The following is a 17,489-nucleotide window of genomic DNA, read 5'->3' as shown; positions in this document are numbered from 1 at the left end:
TCGTTCATTTTTTCATTGTGATAATTGCTTACTATAGTTCTGTCCGCTGTGTCACCTTCCTTTTTAATTGCTCATTTATACTTTCCCAAGAAAACAAGTTAAAATAAACGAATATGAAACCCGTGTCAGTTCTGCTCACAGAGAGCAAATCTGGGGAAAAAATCTGGCTCATATACGAGTTTGGCTATTTACAGTCTCCCTAATTCCTCCCATTGTGTGCTTGTGTCCACGTGGGTCCTCTGAGGCCTGGGAGCTCTCCCGGTGTCTGTGTCATTTAGAATGTATGGCTCCTGGTCAGCATTCTGGGATTTAAGCTCCTGAGGTCATGGGTTTGGCTTCATATCATCGCGGTTCCCCCGATGGGGACCCATTCCAGACTGAGAAGAGGTGGTGAGAGGTTGGGTCCTGTTGGTGTCAGGAGCATCCTTTCCCTCCTGCTTTTGTCAGGACAGCCCTCCCTCCAACCCTTGGCTTTCCCCTGGCTGCCTGCTCTCCAGCCGCCTGTTTACACGAAACAGGAAAAGCTCCGATGTCCTCTTGCATTCCTGACTCAAGCTCGCTCACCCCGTGAGGTACCTGGCCCAGGAACCTGCATTTGATAGCACCCAGCTTCCAGCTCCCGGGCTGTCTCGTGGTCAGCCGTGCGCCAGGCGCTCTCTCCTCGAGGGCTGACAAGACCCTGCCTCGTTTCTCCCGGCAGCCTGGGTGGGACACATTTCCAGCAGTGCCTCCGTGGGTCCGTGCGCTGGCTCCCGTCTGGAACTGTGGGTACCAGCCTTTGCTCCTGCATGAGGTCTAGACCACATCGCATTCCGTGTGTGGGAAGAGCTTACGGAGGTAATTTTGCTACTTGTGTGGTTTTGGAATCAGGGAAAATCTGTGACCGTCATAAGATATTGAGAACTCCGTAAGGTTTAAAAAAGCAACTAAAGTTTTGCCTTGTCTGTGTGAACACATTGGAGGCATTTGTTCAGACCTCAGCCTGATCGTGAGCTGAGTTGCCTGCTCTCAATTTTAACAAGTTAGAGAGGAAGCTGGCTCTGGCCTGAATTAAGTAGCAGCTAGACAGTTCTGGTGGCAGCAGCTGTTAACATCTTTCTGTTGTTGCTGCTGTCCATGCATCCATGCGTTCAACAAATAAACACCCACTGTTTGCTGAGGACCAATTGTGAGACTGACACTGTGCTTTACGTATACTTTTTGCTCTTATTTCTTTTAATAATCTTTTCAAGTTATACAGTTTGTCCCCATTTTGCAGGGTTAGAAAGTGAGGCTCAAAGAGGTTAATGAGCTTGCTTAGGGCTACAGAAGGCTAGTAAATGGCAGAGCTGGATTCAGGCTCAGATCTGCCCATCCCCAGAGCCTGTGCTTTCTGTACTGTGCTTGCTGCCCCGTCCCCCCCGGACTCACCCCCACCAACGGCTGACTCAGTTTGATTTCTGTGTCCAGTATTCTGGTGGAATCGAGACACCTGTTTGTTGCATGCACCAGCTTTCGGAAGAGGTAGGCAGCCCTGGCTGGGATCTTGACGCCGGAGGTGCTGGCCCATTTGGCAGGCATGTCCCTTGGCTTTGTGCTCTCTGATCAAAGGGACAACTACGTCATCACTTACCTGACCGCGTAGCTTCTCCCAGCGCCTGGATGGGTTTCTTTCTTTGCCTTTTGAAAAGAACAATTACTGCCATTTCCCTGCCTTGTCCTCTGCAGTAACTTCCCCTGCTTTGAGCTCGTCATAAACCCCAGTGCTTGGGCTCCTTAACCCTAAGGGATATGGGGATGACAGTAAGGAGTGATTAAGTTGTATATGAGAAGAAGATTCCCCTCTACGCCCAGTGCCCCTTCCCCACTGCCAGGTCTCCTGGGGAGCTGGAGTCATGGGTCAGCAGGTCACCCTCTGCCCCCCATCCTTAAGTCCTAACCAGGAACCTGGCCTCCGGCCAAGGGGCCAGGCCAACTGGGGGTGGGCCATGGGGGGCACAGCCTCCTCCAAGTTGGTCAGCCAGGCCAGGGGGCTGCACCTCTAGGGCCCTGGGGTCTTCAGATCAGAAACTCCCTGAGCTCGAAGGGACCATAGAGACTGAATAGTTCAAACCCTCATCTTATGGAGGAGGCGCCCGCAGCCCAGCGGGAGACGGGTCTTGCCCAGCTCCCCAAGGTTAGAGCACGGCCAGTGCCCTTGCTGGCTGCTCACATGCTTTCCTTGGGAGGCAGACCCCACTAGGCTGCTTTGCGCCTCGCTCTGTTCATGCCACATGGTTGAGAGAGATGCTGCTTGTCGGCCCATGAGGCCTGGAGTCGGAGCAGCCACGGTGGAGCTGAGCTGAGCTGAGTGTGGCCGAGGGTGGAGGGCCTTCCCAGCCTGCAGGCTCCATTGCTCTTCAGGAAGTGGGCTGTCACCTTGCTCACAGTGACAAAGGGCCTGCGCAGTGCCGGGCACATGGTTGTTGCTCTTAAACGTTGGTTCCCTTCGCTTGTTGCCACCTGTCTTCCCTCCTGCCCCACACCCCCAGCTGATGTGCACACAGAGCCTGGGTGGGTGGAGGGGCAGTGCGCACCTGAGGGCACACCCCTGGGCGGGGCGGGAGGGAGGGCCATGTGTACGTTGAAAAAGCACATCTGGTATGTTCCGTTGGGAGAACAGCACACCTGTTGTGTTGGTATTCCTGGAGCATTTCCCTGGGCCAGGCCCTGTGCTAGAGAAACATCTGTGTGACTGTCTCAGTGAGTCCTCTCCACTCCCTTTCTGGGTGGGACTGTCACTGCCCTCTGACAGATAGGGAAACTGAGGCTCTGAGGAGACTCCACAAGGCTGCACAGCTCTTTGTTGCTGGACTGGTATTCAGGCTCCTGCCGTCTGGTGCCAGACTCTGGCCTCCCATCCCTTGCCCCCTCCTGCCTCTCAGGGGATAGTGTGTGTATGGTGGGGGGGTAGTTTTATTTCTTTGTCTGCAAATGCCCAGTATAGAGGCCGAGGGCTCACCAGGGTGTCCAAAAGATGTTTAAGACCTTAAAAATTTGGCTCCAAAATATGAAAAGCACAGCCTATAATTGAAGTGGACAAATGTTCAATTTTAAGTGTTTATAAACATCACGTTGTGTCAACCTCATTGTTGGAACTCGGTCACCTCTTTGATGCCACCCTTGGCTTGCCTCCCTGTGGCTCTGCCTCTTCTGTTCATTCATCCCAGTAATCATCTGCCTGGCTGACTCTGGGCTCAGAATGTAGCAGGGAATAAGGTCCTTCCCCTGTCGCTGGGGCCACGTTGCCCCGCCAGCCCTGCCACCTCTTCCTCCCCTCGAGGGGCCTCCACCGCCTCCGGTGCCTCTCAGAGGGCTGCCCCCGGGCCAGGGAGCTTGGCGTGCCTGCTGCGGGGAGGGTCCGGGAGGCAGCGAGGGTTCCCGTAATGAGGACCGGGTCTGCGGCAGAGGGCTGGGTTCTCGCCACTGTGTTTCTTTGCCAAGTTACTTCATTCCTGGAGTCTTGGTCTCCTATAAAATAAGTTGTCTGCCATCTACATGGGGTGATGGAGGATCATAAAATGCGGTATTTGGCAAAGCCCTGAGATACTATATAAATAGCTATGTACTTTTTTTACTTTTTTTTAAAACTGAAGGCTAAATCTTTAAGTTGCTGGACGTTCTTAGCTGGGAATGGGAAATCTCTCTCTGTTCTTCTCCCTGACACAGCTGTGGGATCTCTTAGACAGGCTGTTTTCCTGAGTCCTGTGGGAACCGTCTTCCTGTTGGTCACCCGAGCCGGGCCCAGGCTTGCTGTGGGATTGCCTGGAGCCTGTGCCCTTGGACCTGGATTCAAATTCTGACAGCTCTTCGCCCCCCTCTTGGGGATGGATGAGAAGGGCGTGCAGAGCTCTCCTCACAGTGCCTGGCACATGGGAGCACCTGGCGGCGTTAGCCGCTCTGATGATTAGGGTTGATTGTTCCTATTAGTACTTTTATTGGAATTATTTAAAGCTTTACAATATTTAGTATGTCTTTAAGTATTACCACCAACGTAAAGACAGCCTGCTTGAGACCTTGGTCGAGCCCTCAACTCACAGGGTCTTGAGTTCCTCCTCTGCGCCTGGGAGCAGTTGAACCTCTGGTCTTGGGAATTGTGTTATCCACGGCCCAGCCCCTGTACCCGGCCCGTGAGATGCCGGACCACACTTGTCCCACCTCATCTGCCAGATCAAGAACGGACGAGTTGTTCTCTATAGAGACTCAAAACTCAAATCATTGCTTGTCCCTAGGCGGGACAGTGCTGGGGAATCTGAACAGGTTCTGAAGACTGGGTGGGGCAGCGACACATCATACAGCTCTTTCTTCGGCTCCCTCACCTGCATTTCCTCTCCCCTCCGATCATTCTCCACTCTGGCACAAGCCCTATCTCTCAAGTATCCTGTTCATACATCTCTGATGCTCCCCATCACCCCACAGACAAGGGATTCCTGTCCCTTGCTCCATCCGATCGAGGTCCAGTCCAAATGCAGGTGTCACACTCTGTATGCCTGCAGACTCTCCTTCAATCTGGAAGAACTCCTCAGTCTCTCTTGGTCTTTCATGACCTTTAAGAGTATAGCTCCGTCATTCTGGAAAAATCCCTCAACCTATGTCCATCCAGGGTTTCCTCATGACCAGACACTGGCTGTCTATTCTGGTCAGGGATCCCACAGAAGTGATGCTGTACTCTTCCCCGTGGATCACATCCTGGGGCACAGGGTGAGGACTGTCCCACCACCGGGGATGGTAATCCTGGTCAACACCTGGCCAAGTGGGTGCCTGCCAGGTTTCTCCACCGTCAAGTCATCATTTTCCCCTTTGTAGTCCATCAGTATTTGCTGAGGAGATGCTCCAGGACCCTACCACCGTCCTTCACTTCTTTAACCCTCACCTGCCTGCCTCAGCATCCTTTGATGGCTCCTGCTGGAATTCACCACCACTCTGATGGTTCTTTAATTTTTTTTTTTTTTTTGAGGAAGAAGATTAGCCCTGAGCTAACGTCTGCTGCCAATCTTCCTCTTTTTGCTGAGGAAGACTGGCCCTGAGCTAACATCCATGCCCATCTTCCTCTACTTTATATGTGGGATGCCTGCCACAGCATAGCTTACCAAGCGGTGCCATGTCCGCACCCAGCATCCAAACTGGCGAACCCTGGGCTGCTGAAGCGGAATGCGCGGACTTAACCACTGTGCCACCAGGCTGGCCTTGATGGTTCTTTAATGTTGATTTTCTGTTTTCATCATTCCTCTTACATTTACTAGTTGGCATTGTACTGTAAAGATGAGCTTTCCCTTCTCCCCCATTTATGCATTTGTTCATGTCTTTATATGTATATGAACTCATGGATTATTTCTTTACTCTGTGGGTTATAATCCGTTAGTATCGTATTTTTTTAATGCCCCAGTAGTCCCAGATTTGTCCAGTGGCAGGCCCTTTGAGGTGGTTCTTGTGTCCTTTTGACATGACCTCTCTCAGCAGACAGTGCTGGGAAACAGATGTGTGCATATGTACACACACAGAGACACACACACACACACTCACCCCTCCATATCTAGTTCTGTATTTATGTGATAGCTCTGGTTATAACCCAGCCCTGAGAATTGCATGGAGCCTAATCACCCTCTGTGTTTGCAGATCCCTCTCTGACAGGAGAACCTGGCTCCTGTTGTCCTTGAGCTGGTTGTTTTTCTGCTAATCTCCCTGTAGGTAACGATTTCCTTAAGACACCGTTCTCCTCCTCTGTGCCATCCCTGTGCCTTCTCCTGTGCCCCTTCCTTGCCCCGTGTAGGGGGTAGGAAGCCTAGTGGTTTTCCATCTGAACCATCAGGGAGAGAGGGAGGGAGAAGCTGTTTTTATTCTGGAAAGCCCTTGCACACGTCTGTCTGTTGAGGCGCTTGCTTCCGTCCCCCCGTCCCCCCCGGGCCTCCCCAGATGGCCCAGCCGGGAAGGAGCCCGCTTGCTGTGGCGGCTTGTTCTCCCGTTACCACTGTCACAGTTCTGCTTGCTTTAGACTTGCAGCCTGTCTGGCTCTTGCTCAACCTGTCAGCTCTGGAGGGTGCCATCCCCATTTCTTTTTTAAACCACTTTATTGGGGTCTGATTGTGCATATTTAATGCATACAACTCGATGGGTTTGAGGATAAGTGTACCCCTGTGAAACCATTACCACCGTCAAGGCTGTAAACACGGCCATCACCTCCCGGGGTGTCCTCCACCCCTATTCTTCTTCTCCTTCTCCTTCTTCTGAGCGATCCCCATTTAATTCCTCCTGACGCCGGCCAGGGGGCTCTCCCTGGGGCCCCGGTCCTCTGTGTGGAACTGAGGGCGCTGGCTCTTTAGACCAGAGCGTGAACGTCTTCCTCTCTGCAGCCCAACCTCTCTGCCTCAGTCTCTGACGCCGGGGGTGACTCATGGCCCTTTGGGAGAAACACTTGTTGATACAGGCTTCCCTCTCTGACATTCCAGGGGAAAATCAACCCTTTGCTGGCCTGACTAAATTTATAGTGGGCCGGCCCCAGCAGCTGGTGGCAGCAGCTGGTGGTTAAAACCTCTGACAGATTTTTTTCCCCCTCTGAAAAATATTTCAGTCGCTCTAGTCCCAGCACCACCACTAGTAGAACGTAGAAGCCATTTACCGCCTCTTATAGTCGGTCTGAGACGAGCTGTTTTATAAGAATCCCTCCACTTACCCAGAAGTCAGCTCTCCCTGTCCTTAGCACCTGGACCACACCTGGATCACAGGGAAGTAAGACAGAAAGGCCCTGCAGCTGATGGGGCAATGTGAATTTGACAATTTTTTTTTTAGCCATTTCATATGGTTCAATCTAAAATATACGTATATATACACATACATGTATATTTTTAATTGTTATAGTTATGTTGTATGGGAGGTTTGTAAACTTTTATCAGGGCTTATTAACTCTCGATTCACACACTATTCTAACACCCTCAGCCATGTTTCTTAGTCTGTGCAGTAGAAGCAGAGAGCTGAAGGGTAGGAAGTAAAGAGTCAGGTGGGTTGGAAGCAGAAGGGCCAGCAGACAGCCTGTGAGGAAAGGAAGCGACTGAAAGAGCTGGAGGGGTGCTCGGTGACCGTGCAGCGCAGTGCCTTCATTTCTACAGAGGGAAAAGCTAAGCTCAGAGAAGTCATCTGGCTGAGGTCCCGAGGTGGGGCCGGTCTAGAATCCAGCCCTGTTGACTTCATGTACAACTGTTTCTTGGTGCCACAGTATACTTCCTCACTTATGTCATAGTCGCTTAAGATGCTGATTGCGTGGCATTGGGAAAACATTTAATTACGTTTTAAGATTCTCTGTTCAGAAAAAGTCAGAGAAGTGCCCAGCGTGCTTTGAAAAATAATTCCATGTCAAAGAGTTAAAATGAAAATGCCATCACATAGACTATGCGGGCAGATATCTGCTATCTGAAAAATTCTTCACTGGGACCGTCACTTTCCCCAGTGGTGCCTGATGAGCGAGGCCTGGCTGTGTTTCTGCCTCGGGACGCAGCTGATAAGTCCAGGTCCTCATGGTGGAAAATGTGAATACAGACATGGGGGAGAGACCACATGACTCCGATTGTCTGTCTCCTGAAACTTTCACTGAGTTAGGAACTGAAGTTGTCCCTGGACACTGAAAGTTTTCCATAAATATATTTTCTTATTTATTTTGTTTATAAAGAACTAGAAAATAGAGATAAATTCGACGACGAAGAAAAAACACTCATAATTTCACTACTGAGAGAATCACCGTTGACACCTTGGCGTATGTCCTCCCACGCTGCCCGGCGCTCGTTCCCTCTGTGGCTCGCTTTGTGTGTGTGTTTATATACAAGTACATATATACATAGATACACGTGTGTGTATCGTGCACACCTACACAGAAAGTCTGGATCATGCTGCCAATAATTTTTAAACTATTTTCAGTTAATAATGGACATATTTACATCCAGATACATGGAGATCGACTTCATTTTTCTAAACAGTTGCAAATGAGTCCATTCTCTGGCTGTGCCTTCATTTCATTTTCCGACCCCTACTGTCAGACCTTTGGGTTGGTTCCAGGTTTTTGCTGTTATGAGTACAGCTGTGATCAGCATCTTTGCTCACACCTTTGCTCATCTCCTTAGAATAGATTCTTGCACGCGGGATGGCTCCGTCAAGGTCTTTTATGGCTTTCCGTGTGTGTTGCCAAAACTCCCGGGCTCTGCTTTTCCACTCAGGTTTTATGACTTTGGAAAGTCGATGCTGCCCGTGGTTGAGGATTCTCTGAATTGTGATCCAGAGTCCCTGCCATCCTCCGTCCCCCAGGCTGGCTCCTTCCTCCGGTTGACCTTGCGCCGAGTCCTCCGTGACTCCTTGGGTGTGGTCACAGGGCTCCAGGATGGTGCTCTGCGGGGGTTGGAATGCTGGGTAGGAACCGTGGAGGAAGAAGGAAACATCACAAGATCTCTGGGAATAAGTAGTAAAGTGTGGGCACACGCATGCGCTGGTCCACTCGTGTTTAGCATACGGTTTCGGGAAATCCGCCCTGGGCCTCCCCACCTCTCCTTCGTCTCAATGCTAAGGGCAGCACTTTGTGGCTGAACATTTGATAGAAGCTTTGGGCCTGTTCTTTGGCTTCGGATCAAGTCTCAGTCCCTCGACCTGGCCTGTGATCTGGCTTCTGGCCGCTTCTCCACTTCCTAGTCTTCTTCATCCTCACTCGAGCTACCAGGACCTTTTTGCATTTCTCCAGAATGCCAGATTCCTTTTGGATCCGGAGCCTTCAGATTTGTGGCTTCCTGCACAGGAAGAGGGGGGCACTCTTCCTTTCTCTTACTCTTCAACCTTTGGGAGACAGCCTAGTGTGGTCGTTAAGGATGTGGTTCCTGGAGTCACACTTGGGTGTGTATCCTGGTTCTGCCCCGTACCAGCTGTGCAACCTTGCACAAGTTACTCAACCTCTCTGTGCCTTAGTTTCCACAACTGTAAAAATGAGGGTAATGATAGTACCCTCATCATAGGGTTGTTGTGAGGTCCAAATACGGTGATATCTGTGAGGACTTAGGCTAACAGTTCCTGGCACGTGGTCCTGGTTTATGCTCTCATAGCCATCTGTACCTTTCCTTCCTTATGGTTACTACAGTTGTTACTAAATAGATCAGCATATTTTAACATGTCTGACTCTTTCCTAAGTCTATAAGCTCCACGAGGGCAGGGACCCCTGTCTCGTTCACAAATGGAGCGGGTTTTCAGTCAGTACCTGCTCAGGGAATGAAGAGAAGTGCCTCGTTCCTTATTGCTGCACAGCCGAGTTCATCGGTAAGAAAGAAACCTGGGGCCACCCCGTGGCTGAGTGGTTAGGTTCCCATGCTCTGCTTTGGCGGCCCAGGGTTTCACTTGTACAGATCCTGGCTGCGGACATGGCACCGCTCATTAGACCACGTTGAGGTGACGTCCCACATGCCACAACTAGAAGGACCTGCAACTAGAATATACAACTATGTACTGGGGGGATTAGGGACAAAAAAAAAGAGGAAAATTGGCAACAGATGTTAGATTAGGGCCAATCTTCCTCACAAAAGAAAGAAAGAAAGAAACCCCTGGCCTCCGCGATGAACAAGTAAGGCCTAACTGATTATGAAGGGGCCCCTCGCGGGGTGAGCTGAGGGGTAACCAGTGACAGTGTCCAGTGGCCTGCATCCAGCCCACCTTCCAAAGCCAGCCTGCTCTTGGAAGTTTCTAGTGCCGACCTTCTCAATCAGTGAATGAACGGTGTTGTTTTTAATTTCTGCCTCACTGTAGATCAAAACTTTTGAAAATACGATTAAATGGGTTACTAGAAAATGAAACAAAACTCAAGGCTGGGGCTTCTCGATCTTGGTCCTGGTGACATTTTGGCCAGTTAATTCTTAGTTGTGGGGCCGTCCTATGCATTGTAGGATGTTTAGCAGCATCCTTGGCCTCTGCCCTCTAGATGCCGGCAGCACCTGCTCCCTCCAGCTGTGACATTGAAAATGTCTCCAGACGTTGCCATGTGTCCCCTGGGGGCACAAGCTGCCTACGGTTGAGACCACTGATCAATACCAACAGAACAAGCCCTGACTTTTATTACTGGATTCAACAGGCAAAATTACTCTATCGGATTCCTCTGAAGGTTTCTAAACACGCACCCAGGGTTCTGTGCTGTGCCAGCATGGAGTGGACACGAGCCCCTCCTGGACCAGTGCCATCTGTGGCCCACGCTTGGAGCAGCACCAGACCCTTCATTTATAGAAGGGAAACTGAGGCCCTGCTCAGGGTCCAGACAAAACCTGCTGCTGAAACACACTTACACCTTAAGGAACATCCTGAACCTTGGTGTCTCCTCTCCTCTCCCCAGTCCACCTGCAACAGATGCCATCATCCAGCCAGCTGCCCTTGAGGACCTGGAAATCCTACTCTTAGCTGCTGCTTCCCGCCACGGTGATATCATCGGCCAGGTCTCCCCGGATCTGACAGCCCCGAGGTACGGTGGGGGCTGGGCCAGGGCTGGTGGTGGGCCCCCAGGGCCCATCCCTGAGGCTGCCTCCCTCCCCTCCCTTCCTCTCTCCTCCCCTCTTCTCACCCACAGCTGCACACCTCCCTCCCCTCCCCCCACAGGGTCTGCACACGTCTCCTGCACAGGGCTGGGGCCTCTTCTTGGGGTGTTAGGATTGATCTGAGGGGACACCAGGAAGCCTCCCCCCCCCCTCCGCCCCGACACAAAGGCCATTTTAGAGAGTTGTTCCCAGGTGGTCTTCAGGAGCCTCTTTTAAAGTAGAAGTCCCTAGGAGGGATATGGTGCTGCTTATACATTTTCAGGGAATGACTTAGCTGCCTCGGGCCTCCCGGGACCTGAGCTGGGTTAGCTGCTTGTTTTCTTTGTCTCTTGGTGGCCGTCGGAGAAGAGAGGAGCCAGCAGCATAATGGGAAAGGGCCCAGGTCTTTACGCCTTTGGACGAGCCTGGCTGGGGGGCTTCTCACGCCTCACCTCCCCCCAGTCTGCACTCCCCCTGCACTTCACATCCAGCAACCCCACACCCATCACAGCCTCCGTGCTCACAGCACTTCACCCCAGACTCAGGCTTCGCGTCTCCCTCCGCCTGCAGACTCGGCACTTCTCTGTCGGAACCAGGCCCGCTCACACTCAGCCTCAGGACTCGGCCAGATGCCTCTGTGCTTGTGCACACACAGGCACACACATCTGTCAGTCTATCTATATACACACATACTCGTCTATATATGTTTCTCTCTCTATATATAACATACATGTACACACACATTTTAATTTATATTTATATCACTAAAACAGCTGCTTTTTGCCAGATACCACACGGTACTGGGGACGCTGTGGTGCATAGGACAGACACTGTCCCTTCCCCCTAGAGCTGCCCTCCTCCAGGAAGCCTTCCCCCCAGGCTGAGACGGGAGCTACCCTCTGTAATCCTGCAGCCACCCGTGCCCCCCTGTGTCACTGCCCTTCACAGAGACCCATGAATTCTCTCTCTAACTCCAACTCCTCTGGGGGGAAGTGGATCCGTTGCACCCTCTGGAACCACAGCATGGCTCAGGCCAGCCCTTGACAAGTGCTGGTGGAGTTGAACTGGCTTAGGAGGGAGGCGCGGGGGTAGGGGGGGCATCCTCCTTCGCCTGCCCCCACCCGCAGCCGCCTCTCTCAGGGTGCAGGCAGTTGGCTCCGGGCAAGCTGGGACAGCATCCAGAGGCCTCTTCATAAACTGGGTGGGGGTTTGCCTGGTGGAAGAGAAACGTGAGGGTGGTATTGACACAGCGGGAAGCTCCGGGACAGAAACAGATGTTCTAAGGCAGCTATACTTCGACGTAGAATTCTGAGTGTTTCCTTTACAGGGATCAACGAGAGTTCTTACTTATGGATGAGTTTAACTTTGCAAAGGAGGAATCCTAGCTGGGGAACAAGGCCCTCAGCACCCCAGGAGTGTGCAGAAGTTTCCAGTGAGAAGTTGGGCATTCCCCTCCACCCCTCTCCTCGGCCTCCTCCCTTCCCCCATGGCGCTCGCATCTGACTCCCTGAACCCTACCGTTTTAGCAAGGCCAGGACCTCTGGCTGCAGCAGTGGGGCACACCCTTCCACGGGGAAGCCTAGAAGGGGCCTAAGACCATCCTCATCCAATGCTTGGGGGATGCAGCGGGGCAAGGGGAAGCTCTCCCAGCAGAGGATGTGGGAGGGCATGGCTGCATGGCTCTCAGGAGAACTAAAGTCCAGTTGGAGACATTATTGGTGCTTCTAAAGTCCCCTCCAGCCCTGAGACTGTGTGTTTTTAACGATTGTCCCAGGCCCCACAGTAGGCCAGGGATGTCCGCTCTTAAAGCTCCCACTGAAGGCCCTCCCTGCCTCCAGGCACCATGCTGAATAGTCTCTGCAAATCCTCACAACACCCCAGGAGGCAGGGGTTCTGTCCTGACTGCTCTCTTACAGATGAGCAGACTGAGGCTCCAAGACATTCTCGTGCCCAGGGTCACGTGGCCAGGACGCGGCAGAGCTGGGATTTGAGGCAGGTCCACTTGGCCGCCAAGCCCGTCTTCTGAACTTCCGCTGGCTGCGGGCAGAGCCAGGCTTCCTCCTTCCACCAGGCCACGGGGTCCCGCCTACGTCCCTGGCCTCCCTCAGGTCTGAGAAAGACACTGAGTAAAGAAGTTGTGTCACCTCTGACCGTGACCACGAGTGACCACAGGATGCAGGAAGGAACCGGTACAGATCTTATCAGCGCTGAGGGCTTCGCCAGCTCTCTGGCTTTATTTCCCAGAGGAAAGACACAGTTGATCTCTGTGCCAGCCGAGCAATTTTGATGCCTTGCCCGTGTTATTGAACATTTCTCCAGGGTTGTATTGTCTTGTTTTTACTGGAAATTGGTGGGAAAGAAATAGTTCTGATAGGAGCAGGGAGTGGCCCGGCTTTCGGCGCAGAAAGCAGTCAATCCCCCTTGTTCGCAAATTTCATATTTGTGAATTTGCTGAAGATTTCATTGTAACCCCAAGACGGATGCTCGGGGCTCTTTCATGGCAGTTCGTGAACATGTGCAGAGCAGCAGCAGATCCGAGTGTCCCAATGAGCGTGTTCCCAGCTGAGGTGGAGCTGGGCGGTGCCCTGTCTTCTGGTGGAGGCTCTCCCGCTGTGAACAAGTGTCCTTTCATGATATATTTAGTGCCATGTTTTTTTGTAATTTTGTGCATTTCGTTGATGATTTTGCTGCCTGAAATGGCCCCCGCACATGGTGCTGAAGTGCTCTCTGGTGTTTCTCAGCTCATGAAGGCGGTGATGTGCCTTGTACAAAAAATATTTGTGTGAGATAAGCTTCGTTAGGGCATGAGTTATGCTGCCGTTGGCCAAGAATGTGATGCTAATAAATCAATGGTATATATTAAATGAGATGTCTTTCAATAGAAACACACAGAAGACAAGGTGATATATTGATCAGTTGACAACAATATTGTGACCAGAGGCTCCCAGGAACCTAACCCTGCATTTCCCCTGGGAGCCGTGGTTCAGCGTTCACCAATTCAGTGTCCACCAATTCAGTGTCCGTGGCGGCTTTGGAGACTGTAACTACTGCGAATAAAGAGAATCAACTGTACTTAAACTTGGCGATCTGTGGGGCTAACTAAGAAGGGCATTCCGGGTGCACAGTGGTGACTTTTTAAACCTCAGAAGCGGCCCTGCCTCCCCACCCGCCTGTCTTAGTCTGCTCCTGCTGCTGTCACAAAATGCCACAGACAGCGTAGCTTATAAACAGCAGAAATTTATTGCTCACGGTTCTGGAGGCTGGAAGTCCATGATCGGGGTGCAGGTGTGGTTGGGCGAGCAGCCTCTTCCAGGTTGCAGACTTCTCGTTGTGTCCTCACGTGGTGAAAGGGCCTGGGGAGCTCTGTGGGGTCTCTGCTATAAGGGCACTGATCGCACTCACGGGGGCTCCACCATCATGACCTAGTCACCTCCTAGGGGCCCCACCTTCTGATACCATCACATTGGGTGTTGAGATTCCAGCCTGTGAATTTGGGGGTCACAAGCATTGAGACCATAGCACCACCCAAGGATCGTCCTCCGCTTCCTGCTCAGAGTAGGGACAGAAGAGGCAGAGGGTGCGATGAGGAGAGGCAAGAGGGGAAGGAAGACAGGTGGACGGGTGCCTACAACATCCTTTCTAGGGTGTGCTTCCACACAGGAGCAGGGTTGGTACTTAAGAAAAATTGAATTGTGGGGCCGGCTCAGTGGCACAGTGGTTAAGTGCACACATTCTGCTTTGGTGGCCCGGGGTTCACTGGTTCGGATCCCGGGTGCGGACGTGGCACCGCTTGGCAAGCCATGATGTGGTAGGCGTCCCACATATAAAGTAGAGGAAGATGGGCACAGATGTTAGCTCAGGGCCAGTCTTCCTCAGCAAAAAGAGGAGGATTGTCAGTAGTTAGCTCAGGGCTAATCTTCCTCAAAAAAAAAAAAGGAATTGAAATTTTAAAAGTTTATTTTTAAAAACATTATTGAAAAAGAAAAGTGGGGCTGGTGGTTTGCTTTAAGCCACCTGAGAGAAAAACAGAGCTGGCCTTCCCCTCCCTCCCCATTGCCCGCTGTTCCTTAGGGCCGTGTCCTTCTCTTCCAAGGAGTCCTCTTTCTGAATAGGGACAAAGAGAGAAGCCACCCCCGTTTCTGACGTGTCCTTCTCTTTTATTAAAGCCACTGGAAGAAGCAGTGGCTGTTGGTGGAAGACATCAAAACCTGCTCCCTCTTCAGGAAGAGCCCGTGAACCTGCTTTAAGAGGTTGAGCTCCCATTTTGCTTCCGCCTCCCTGGATGGCACAGAAAGCTGGGCCCAGCCCTTCTAGAACATTCTATAAGTGACTGCATCGCCCAGGGCCAACTTGGACTCTCATCTGTTCAATATTTTCCCTTTTTTTTTTTTCAGAGCAGCAGAACTGTTTCTCAAATGAAACCTTCTAGCTGTACAACCATTTATTAGTCAGTAAAACGGGGCACTCCAGGGACATCTGGGAACGTCCTCTGCTTTTCCCACAGTCAGGAATCCAAGCAGAGGGATCTCTTTTGACCTTGAGGCCTCCCATTGACACAGCTGGAAGACTGCTCACCTGACTCATGTCCATGGGGGTCAGACGTGGGAGTGCCTCAGAATAACCCCATTAGGGCACAGATTGCTGCCACACCCCCAGAGTTTCTGATTCAGGAGGTCTAGGGAGGGTCTGAGACTTTGTACTTCTAGTGAGTTCTACTGGCCCGAGGTCCATACCAGAGAACCACTGGGGAATGCAGTCTGGTCCAGATGCGTGCTTCTCACTTGTGTGGCTCTTAACGGCTCCTCGGGATCAGAGACACCTGGCCCAGCAGCTAGTGACTGAAGTGTCGGCTCTCTGCCTTCAGATCAAGGAGCCAGGAGCGGGGGTGGTTCTTGCTCAGCATCACAGCCCCACTAGAGAGTTTCCAAATTCAGAAACGGAGTTTCTGAATTTTCTGAAGTTGAAAGCACATGCAATTCACACTTGACTTACAGCTTCTGTTTTCCCTCTTGCTGCAGATCATGTGGTTTATTTTGGTTTCATCTGTTGGCACAATAAGATTTTTCTGTCTTTCAGCTATGGGTGTGCATGATGGGGTTCAACTATCCCCCAGGAGTTAGCTGAACCTTTATTTAAGCAAGCACCTTATTAGAAACCGAACAATAAAGTGGCAGTATTATTATTTTTTTAATGAAGAAAAGAGATCACCCGAAAGTCTTCTCAGAAACAATTCCTTTGTACCATTTAAAAGATACGTGTTAAAGGTGCATGATCATGAAACAAACATACGTAACCAGTACCCAATGCGCTGAGTAAATTGGGGGGCACCTATATATTTGTTCAAAACCTTCGGGTTTGCAGTATCCAGCTGGCTACCATCAGGCCGAAGCACATGAATCGTCACATTGGCGATTGTTGAATATTGAGAGTCTCTTATGGTTCAAACTAACGCAGGATTTTGTTCATCTTTTGGTTTTTCATGGTTCTGGAGCTGCTTTATCTGGGTAGGTAATTTTCATTTTCTGGATAGACAATGAACTCTTGGATATCTGAGCTCAGTTTCCTTTTGTCCTCTGTATCCCCACCTCTGTATGCTTCGTGATCACGGCCCATCCTGGGGTGCTCAGGGCGCACCTGGGAAGGGGAGGACCCAAGGAGCCGCTGGTGACGGTGGTGGGGATTAATGACCTGGATGAGCCCACCCCGAGCAAAGCCTCTCACTGGCTTTGGGATGGTGTTTATGACTGTTCCCTTAGTTAATATTTTCCTTCCTGATTAAGTTTTGCTTGGGCCCAGCTTAAAAGTAATTTCTCTCCCCTGGGCACAGACTCGCTCTGTGAAGGGGAGGAGGTAAGAATGTGCTCGGAAAGGACTGACCAGCCAGTTCAGGGTTAACTGTGCAGAGCAGCCGCGACCAGACAGCCGAAGGTCAGGGTGTTAGGGGCTGTTCGCGCTCTCACGTGGGCTGGGGTATCTCGCTAGTGACTAGAAATAGCTCTGTGTGCCCGCATTGGAGCTTCCAGTGTAGGGGAGGAAGACCTTTCCTCTTCCCAAATGTGGGTTCGTCTGGCTGGAGAACGAATTAAATTCACATGAGAGAGAATAGCAAGAGAAAATTAAACAAAGCTTTATGAGGAACCATGGCCCGGGGCCTTTCTTCCCGAAGGAAGAAAGGGCACCGAAGAAGTGGGGTGCACATAGTGGTTATATACCCCCAAACAGGGTGTTTCACATGGGATTGAAATGTCCCTTTTACAATAGTCACGAGGTTGCTCTGTCAGCACAGCTCTTGATGGAAACGGCAGATAGGTCTGCTGTCTCAGTGAGCGCCGCAGGGTGACAGGTGTGTTACCTCGGGCTGGGGGGTCACAGATGAGGGCCGCAGTCGGTTCCCAGCCTAAAGAAAGATGCTTAATCTTTAAGGAGATGCCAACGGTTGGGAGCGGGGAGGGAAGTCAGTTACAGGAGGTTAACAGACTAGCACAATAAAATGCAGATTTAAGTCCTTGCCTTTGGTGTTGATTAAGAGTTTTTAGAGAGAAGGTCATCTCCTTTCTTCTTCCTGGTACAGAGAGGGAGGCACCTTTTACAGATAGAGATTTACCTTACAAATGTAAACGTGTCCTAACAAAGGGCAAGTTCCATTCCTCAGAGCCTCCTTCCCTGTCCCACTTTATCAAAAGCAATCAGCCTCAAATAATCCTGATGCCAAAGAGACATATCTTGGCGTGGCCAATTCCAGGTCCCCACACCAGCCAATTTGCAAGTCTGTCTGGGCACCTTCTGATTCGGGTTTTGTTGCTGTTCAGCGGCTGCGTCTCGGAGGTGTGTGCTGTGTCTCCCAGCGCTGAAACCCATTTGATCAAACCCCAGGCCTCTGTTGGGCTGATTGTCCAGTGCTCCGATCCACTGGGCTTGACTCTCCAAACTGACAGTTTCCAAGCACTTTCC

General features: G+C 51.3%; 1 protein-coding gene across 39 annotated transcripts in view; it reads left to right on the top strand.

Annotated features, from left to right (window-relative positions):
- TACC2 (transforming acidic coiled-coil containing protein 2) overlaps window positions 1–17,489 on the top strand; it is a 209,719-nt gene that overhangs the window by 88,474 nt on the left and 103,756 nt on the right. For 35 of the 39 annotated variants that reach the window (XM_014830725.3, XM_014830721.3, XM_044749529.2 and 32 more), the window contains one exon: window positions 10,361–10,486. The exons of the other annotated variants lie outside the window; for them this stretch is intronic. In XM_014830725.3, coding sequence (XP_014686211.3) covers window positions 10,361–10,486 — 126 coding nt within the window. The remainder of the gene's footprint in view (window positions 1–10,360; window positions 10,487–17,489) is intronic. 39 annotated transcript variants of the gene reach the window in all.

This window comes from Equus asinus, chromosome 2 (assembly GCF_041296235.1).
Source record: "Equus asinus isolate D_3611 breed Donkey chromosome 2, EquAss-T2T_v2, whole genome shotgun sequence".
In the NCBI taxonomy this organism is placed as follows: domain Eukaryota; kingdom Metazoa; phylum Chordata; class Mammalia; order Perissodactyla; family Equidae; genus Equus; species Equus asinus.
This window is presented reverse-complemented; position numbering and strand designations above follow the sequence as displayed.